This window comes from Bidens hawaiensis, unplaced genomic scaffold, assembly GCF_021521415.1.
Source record: "Bidens hawaiensis isolate Kalapana, Puna unplaced genomic scaffold, B.hawaiensis_p1.1 tig00027296_1, whole genome shotgun sequence".
In the NCBI taxonomy this organism is placed as follows: domain Eukaryota; kingdom Viridiplantae; phylum Streptophyta; class Magnoliopsida; order Asterales; family Asteraceae; genus Bidens; species Bidens hawaiensis.
This window is the reverse complement of record NW_027494404.1, coordinates 150,161-158,478: the sequence shown is the minus strand read 5'-3', so window position 1 is coordinate 158,478 and position 8,318 is coordinate 150,161. Positions and strand designations below refer to the sequence as shown.

At 37.1% G+C, this 8,318-nt stretch overlaps 1 protein-coding gene across 3 annotated transcripts; it reads right to left on the bottom strand.

Annotated features, from left to right (window-relative positions):
- On the bottom strand, positions 1-4,982 carry LOC143575084 (KH domain-containing protein At4g18375-like). Of its 3 annotated transcripts, XM_077059538.1 has the most exons (7): positions 4,366-4,981; positions 2,771-3,175; positions 1,903-2,160; positions 1,568-1,807; positions 966-1,033; positions 809-881; positions 2-659 (listed from the first exon to the last, which is right to left on the bottom strand). In XM_077059538.1, the coding sequence occupies exons 1-6, from the start codon at positions 4,951-4,953 to the stop codon at positions 833-835; spliced, it is 1,608 nt and encodes a 535-aa protein (XP_076915653.1). In that variant the 5' UTR covers positions 4,954-4,981; the 3' UTR covers positions 2-659; positions 809-832. The 3 variants fall into 3 exon arrangements, with proteins under 3 accessions (XP_076915652.1, XP_076915653.1, XP_076915654.1); XM_077059537.1 differs by having other exon boundaries at positions 1-881; XM_077059539.1 differs by lacking the exons at positions 2-659; positions 809-881; positions 966-1,033 and having other exon boundaries at positions 1,573-1,797; positions 4,366-4,982.
- Positions 4,983-8,318: the final 3,336 nt, after the last annotated feature.

The window sequence follows — 8,318 nt, the reverse complement described above, 5'->3', positions numbered from 1 at the left end:
ACTCCATATATTGTGACCGCTCATTTTGTCCACTTTATAATCCAACGGCCAAAAGTGGTTCCTTTAGTACCTAATTATTTACGGTTCTGATTTGAACTCACCCATACATACATGTCTCTGAGTGTGTGTGCATATGTGTAATTATATCTACTCATACACTATATAAGTGCGTATGAATTAAGAAATGGTTAACTTGAGCAAAAATAAGTGCAGGTCTATGCTAATAGACAGCTTTAAAAGAGGTGGATCAAGGAATTATGGAGAGGGTAAGTAAGCATGAGTTAACGGTTAACATCGGGGTAAAAACTATTGGCAAGCTAAGAACCAAAATCACCTGATTGCAAAGTAGTGCCAACACACTAAGACCTAAATATCAATCCCAAAAGAACTAAGCAGGTTAGTCTTTCAAAAGGGCCTCTTATGGGGTGGTTAAAAGTACCAGAAAATCTTCACAATTCAATAAAACAGAGAACATTACAAAGTGTCAGGTTTGGAATTTGATCAAGGCACAGGTTCTTTGGAAATCAAGAAAACGAAAGCTTGGTAAAATAGTCGGGACATGGTCTTCTGGTTCGGTAGTAGTCCTCTTAAGAAAAGCATGTAAGGTGGGCCATTCTTCTGGTTTAGGCAGTTGGAGGCTGGCTGGCTTCAGGCTTCAGCTGTTTTATAGGGAATGGAAAGGAAACAGGGTTAACCAAAAAAAGGCTCGGTTTACTGCACACATCGGCGTAAACTTGCTACTACGTTAACAACTAAACATAAACATCAGCCGATTCAAAACCTAAATAAACAAAAAACTATAACCGACCTGCACGCATAGAGTCCCAACACTTTAGTAGTTATAATCCCTGCGCCTAGAACCAGGGTTATGCTTTGAACCCCTGCCAGCAATAAAATACACAAATGTATTATTAACTTGCATAAGTAGTATGTAATAACAATCTCTATTGCAATAATATACTTACCCAGAACTACCGCTGCGTCCTGCAGAGTAACTACCATAAGCTCCATAAGCATCACCACCACTATGCCCCTGAGAAAAAAATTACAAAAATAGACTCTTAAGAGACAAAGACTAAGGCCTGTAAATGAACCAAACAAACACGAAAAGAGCATGTTGGTGTCATTCATTTAACTTTAACCAAACAAACGAAAGGATCAAACACGTACAATTGAACAAACGGGCTTTCTTGTTCATTCACGAACGTATATGAATGAATAAAAATGAACATAGATGAACGTACAGACTTAAATAAAAAACAATTAAAAGCAAATGTGCAAAACAATGGGTTGGGCCTAAAAGGCTAAAGGTCATTAAAACTAGACTAAACTGTAACGAGCGTACAAAATTATATGAATATATTAACAAATAACAAACATGAAAGAACGGATATAATAGCATGAATAAGAACGTTAACGAAAATAAATGAACGAACAAGACATGTGTCCATGTTCGTTCGTTTAACCAAATGAACAACAAATTCTGTTCATGTTGACAACAAAGTGTGACATGTTAGACTGTTAGTTATTACTTTGATCATTACAAGTAAACAAAATTTCCGTTCACCTGCAAGCCACCATAGCTTCCATATCCATCATTAGCTGGCAAATCATTATGACCGCGTCCATGACTTCTAGAATCTCTATGGTCATACTTTGGAACATCATGCACATCAGGGGCCACAGGAAGATAAGGAAGAACGGGAACAAATGTCGACATTGCATCTTCTCTATCAAACAGATTTGCCCTCAAACGTGCAGTAACTTGTATAAGTGCATCCTTAGAAAGATCAAGCTCTGCAGAAATCTAAAGCAAAGAGTTATTACTGTGATGATAATGAAAAACACATTTTAACTAAAGCAATAATGGAATTATGGAAATGTGCATATTTGCATGCTTACCTGTACCATCTCATCATCATCCTCAGCAACTTTTGGAAGGTGTTCTTTTGAAAGAATTCGTATATTAGCTTTGCTGTTTCTCCTAATTTCTGTGATTATTGCTCCTCCTTTCCCGATAAGACATCCAATCCGAGAGCTTGGCACGAGCAATCGAGTAGTGTATGATATAATACCTGAATCTCTTTCAACTCTCTCACTGCACCTTGGTTGCAACCGTAACGCAGCCTCAATAGCTGGAGAAAATGCATCTTCAAATACCTATACATATATAAATTAGTCACAACAGAACATGGCCGATAAGCCAGTTTTAGCCCCCCAAAACGCCACATCATGTGGTTTTACCATTGTAGCTCTCATTTTTAGCACCCAGTTTCAGAGTGTAGTTCTTGGCCAAGAACTAAAAATCCGATTTGGGGTGGGGCTCATTGTCCTCTATATAAATAAAATATAGAGAGAATTGCATGTAACCCCTTGTAAACATCACTAATATCATATTTGCCAACCCAAAACTACACCTCCCTTGTTGAAATTTCACGTAATGACAAAAATAACCTTTCAGATTGAAAAAGAAAAAACTTTCAAAAAAAACTTTGCCATTTGTTTTTCATTTTGATCGTCACCCATATTTTTTTATAAATGTTAATCCAAAAGCTTGTGATAAAGAAGAGTAGATTATAAATAGACGGAAAAAAACTTAAAGACGGAAAAATGATGTCGCCACGTTTTTGGCATTTTTGGGTTTTCCTTATTTGATGGGTTGGGTGTTTTTGAAGAATGAGTGTCTTTGTGATAAGGCAGCTGACTAGGCCCGTTTTTAAATCTCCTTATAGTTGACCTTCATGAGTTTAATCATTTAATGTAACCTTACCTCTCTTGCAGAAATAGATATTATGCAATCATCTGCTTCCGCCTTTGAACTATCAACATTGATTGTTGCACCAGTTTCCTGCCTAATTTGATTAATTGCAGCACCACCCTTGCCAATTACACCACCAATGTTTGCAGTAGGACAGATCAAACGAAGACAAAACTCCCTTGGAGGTGATTCACCCCGTGGGCCCGGGTAAAAACCGCCTTCACCCTTATACCCACCATAACCGCCAGCCACTGGAGTCAAACCCATGATTTGAGGTGCACCCATAAGTGAACCACCCGACGGATACACATTAGGTGTTGCAGAAGAAAGCAAGTGTTGCGATCGTGACGGGTTATCATGAAGGCGACCTGCTATTTGGAAGAGTGCTTTCCTCACATTAGAGGACTCGCCAGATATCTGTATCGTGAAAGTAAATTTCACAGTTTAACAAAACAATTCAAGCAACAAAAAAAAAGTAGGGTTGTAAATGAACCAGGCGTTCAGCTAACGATTCGTAAACTGTTTGGTGGGAAGTTTGTTTACATTTAATAAATGAACTAACACGAGCACAAACAACGAGTTCCGTTCGATTAACCAAATGAATGAACATAAACAGAGATCGTGTTCGTTCACTTGCGTTCACGAAGGCTCGGTAATGTGTTTGTTTATGTTCGTTCATTTTATGTTTGTTATTGTTAGTTCTTTTACATAGGTTAACGTGCTTTCGTTTAAGTTCTTTCCTGTTCGCTTTATACTTGTATGGGTTTTTTAATATTTTTTTAATGTTTTTACATAGTTATAAAATGTGTTAGGCGCACTCAAGGTGCATAGGCCTCGCCTAGGGCCTAGGCGCAAGGCGCAAAAAAGGCGAGAGCCTGAGGAAAAATAAGCGCACTTAAATAAAGCATTTAAAACATATTATGTATATGAAAAATAATACTATTCTTCAATAAAATAAACAAAAGCTATTATATAACATTTAGTATTATCTAATTAGTACCAAAAGTTCTAAAATAGTCAATATTCAAATCAGAATCAAATGTGATTCCAAAACTTGAATAACAAAATGTATCAATATAATGCCTTTGACTTCTCCTAGAACTAAGTTTCAATAGCAACTCTTACGTTTCTTTTGCTCGGGCTTTATGTTCCCATGTTCTTGGCATAGACAATGCCGAAGCGCTCACCTAGGATCTAGAAGCACATTTATTGAGCCTCGCCTGAAAATTGGGCCTAGGCACAAGAAGCGAGGTCTTTTAATAACTATGTGTTTTTAGCTTTTAGATCATTATGTCAAGTAATTTCCAATAATTATGTCAAGTATAATTAGCTTTCTTTTTATTTTGGGCGATTATGTCTAATGCTTGAGTTTAGATAATGATTTTATTTTTCAAATTAATATATTTTCATTTGTCTTCGTTTATGAGCTTGACGAACGAACACAAGCAAAATCATTTCCTTGATGAACGAACACGAACAAAAAGTCTTGCTCGATACGTGTCCTTGAACCATTTGTCTGATAAATGCTTAACGAACAAACATGAACAAGCTCTCATTCGGTTCATTTACAGCCCTAAAAAACAACTGTAACATGTATTCTGATTTACCTGCACAAGTTCATCAATGTTTAATGCACAAGCGGGAAGATGATTATCCTTCACAATCCGAATCTGAGAACCAGTATCAGACTGTATACCTTGAACCACCTGTCCACCTTTCCCAATGATACACCCAATCTGATCCGATGGCACAAGGAGCCGAACCGTAACTTGTGGCGTTTCTATTTCATCATGTTCCATTTCCACATCAGCAGCTTGGTCATCAACAACAACTCTGTCATGCACTTTGAACAGAGCATCTGTTGCAGGACACACGCGATCATCATCATCAAAATCATTTGTTTCATCACTTGTGCTGTGGATAGTGACCACACGTTCATCACACCCAGGAACCGAATCACCAATTCTAATCTTGGCCTTTGTCTCGGAGCGCAGCTGTTTGACGATATCCCCGCCCCGTCCCATTATGCTTCCTATCTTCTTACTAGGGCATAAATAGCGGTACACTGTGTCATCTGGACCTATAGAGTTGAGTCCTCTGTCATCACCGTTGTTACGTCTCTTGCTTCTCCCATGATCCTTGTAGTCTGACTGAGAATGTGAACGTTTTCCATGACTGTTTCTTGATCCAGCCATGTTGTGCACAGCTGTTCCTGTTCACACGTAAAGTGTTCATCACAGAGTAAAACTTAATCATAAATACAAACATTTTGGTGATCATATTACCTTAAGCAATCATTTACAAAAACATGAATCAATCTTCACAATAAAGTCTAATCAAGTGTGTCCAGAAAACTGAAAACCATACATTATTGAAAAGTTGGGGTGTGCACGAAACCGAATAAACCAAACTGAATTGGAAACATTCAGTTTTGTGAAAAAACAAAAAAACCTAACAGAACCGAAAAAAAATGTTAAGTTACTTTTTCGTTGAATCGTTTATGTGTTATAAACTTGGATACCTGTTTTATTTTAAAGTTAATCTGTTACATTTTGTCGATTTGGACGCGTTTAAATCTTTTTCAATGTATTAGCTCTTAATATTGTAGCCCAAATGTACATTATTCTATTAGTTATTTAAAAAAAACATTAGGCACAATTTCTTCAAATAATCACCGATTAAATTTCTTTGGCTTGAAAAATATTAGCCCGATTAGCAAAACCAAAACCGAATTCAAAATATTACGGGTCAAGATCTAGGGCTTAGAAGAGTAAATTATCGACTAATCAATTTCAATACTAGCAAACTAATAAGTGCAAAATATACAGTAAATCTGATAATTATAATTAAAAACAACATCTGGATGCAAAATATCTGTATGGATTTGGTAAACTGACGTAGATTCATGCATGTTACATACAATCTGGATAATAAAATGGCTAAAAAAATCAATTCAATTCAGAAGATTAGGAATTGATACCTGCTCTTACAGAGAATTGTGCGAATTGCAAGTGAGAGAGGCGAATTTAGGGTTTCTGACTTTGGATCCAATTTAACAATTTAGATTAATGTTATGAATGAATGAATAACAACAAAATATAGAAGAGACTACCAAGTCCTCCCAACTTATTAGACACCATGAATAACTTCTTCAGCGTATAAAATATATCATAATTAATTTTCATTTTCATTTTCTTTTAAAAGGGGGTGGCGGCGCAACTTGTTGCCCGCTTACCTGCCTCTTTATTATAGTTGGATTCTTTTATTTTTAATATTATACAAGGGAAAGACATTTTATTTAAAAAAAATCATTTTAAAAGATAAATATAAAAAATTATTAAAGAGAGTCAATCAATAAAAAAAACACTTTTAGACCAAAAGTGTTGTGTGGTGTAGTGATGAGCAAAATCGATACTAGTACCGGTTGGTACTGGTATTGATTTGATAACGTCGGTACCGAATCGGTGTAGTTTTAAGTTTTGGTATCGGTACGGTATTTTCCGAATTTTTACCTTCAATCCCGGTACCGGTACGGTCCCGATCTCATCCCGAGTGTGATGTTGGTGAGGGGCTAGACGTACCTCACCCAACCCACCCAACCTTCAACCCTAAAATGTCCAAAAATATTCGTGATGTCATTTTTTATTCTCTCTCCTCAATTAGGTAACGTTCAGAGGCCATAAAAGGTGGTGCTGTAAGGCCCCGTTATCGGTAGCCCTACTTTCGTGTTGGATTTACTCATAAACGCAGTTCTAAATATCATAGTTAATTAAAACATTCGCGGAACGTTAAAAACATTCAAACCATTACATTCCATAACCATAATTCTTGTCTTATCGAGCATTCATAGTCATTTAAAAATAAAACATAGTCTTTTAAAATAAAACATCATAGCAAAATCTTTAGATGCCAGCTTCGTCCAACTCTGCCATGTGTCCTCCTCAAGCTACCTGTCTCGTTCTACTCACCTGCGTGCATACTAAAAGTCAGCTACGCTGAGTGAGTTCTAGTTAATCACATAATCATACAATACCTTCTTACATTTCATACTTAACCTCTTAACTTTCTTTCATACACACATAAGTGCATATACTTTCATTCTTACCTTCATACTTTCTTTACATACATAATCATACGTTTTAAAGAGCCTTTCGCCCTATAACCTCACATATATTATAAGGGTCTGGTCCCTAACATCACAGATATTATAAGGGTCTGGTCCCTAACATCACAGATATTATTAGGGTCTGGTCCCTAACATCACATATATTATTAGGGTCTGGTCCTTAACATCACAGATATTATTAGGGTCCGGTCCCTCTTCGTTACCATACAACCATGCCTTTCCTTCGTTTGTTAACTTTATCGCATTCATACATATAAGCAAATACATTATACTTACATTATACGTAACACCACAACCTGACAGTACGTGCAATATCCGAAGATCGTTCACGTACTAACAAGCAATCATTCATACATTTCACATCATACATATAAGGCATACACTTATCACTCAGGATAAGTGTATTAACAAACATATCGAGTATGCACACAACCCCGAAAACATAACACAGAAGTGGGGCTAGAAACTCACCTGAAGTCGGTTACGTTCACCGTTAATTGTTATTCCTTTCTTCAGTTGGGCGCGGCTAACTGTATAACAATTACTCGTATTAATTATCTATTACTAGCCATATCACTAGCTTATTTGTAATTAATTCACTCCTTTCAAAGTTCAAGGACCATTCTGTCCTTCTGTTAAACTTCAATTCGTTACTCTGGTCTTAGCAAATTAGACCTTCTAATTCGTTATCTTTGTAAACGAATGGTTTTAAAGAATCAAGGGTAATTCGTTACCCTTTTCCTTAACGAATCAGATAAAGAATCAAGCCTAGTTCGTTAGGCTTCCTTATGCGAATCAGCTAAAGAATCACCCTCTGGTTCTCTAAGTTCCCTTAGCGAATCAGCTAAAGAATCACCCTCTGGTTCTCGAAGTTCCCTTAGCGAATCAGCTAAAGAATCACCCTCTAGTTCTCTAAGTTTCCTTAGCGAACTAGGGTTAGGTCAGGGAACATTCCCTGACACCTTTATCTTTTCCGGCGCCGTCATCCCCGGAAAACCGCGTTTTCGCCGGAAAAACGAGATCTCACTCGTTCTTCCACCGTTTTCATCGTTTTTCGCCCCGTTTGATCCAGATTTGAGCTAGGGTGATCCCTAAACTCATCTTAGGTCCGGTTTATACTCGATTCCACCCGGATCTTGTGATTTAAACGGTTTAACAGTGTCAGCTCGTCGTTACGCGACTATAACTAACGTTTTAGGCTCGTACAATATTAAACTATCATTACCTTGGTTCGGTGCTCGGTTTCCTTCTTGATTTCGGCTAGAGATAAGGAAGAACTAGAGAGAAATCTTAAGTGTGTGTTTTGGGTGGTGTATGGAATATGTGTGAATGAGGATTAAATGGATATTAAGGGTTTATATATTTATGGATCATGGGCTTAAGCCCATGGTCTTTCCTTCTTTATTTCCTAACCCAAGTTCATAACCCATATTC

Bases quoted from the DNA above. Each gene is read 5' to 3' on its own strand.
- LOC143575084 (XM_077059537.1), bottom strand. From the start codon at position 4,953: ATGGCTGGATCAAGAAACAGTCATGGAAAACGTTCACATTCTCAGTCA. The intron at 1,808-1,902 runs GTAAGCATGCAA...TCTTTGCTTTAG, and splicing joins ATGATGATGAGATGGTACAG to ATTTCTGCAGAGCTTGATCT. The intron at 882-965 runs GTAAGTATATTA...TATTGCTGGCAG, and splicing joins GGACGCAGCGGTAGTTCTGG to GGGTTCAAAGCATAACCCTG.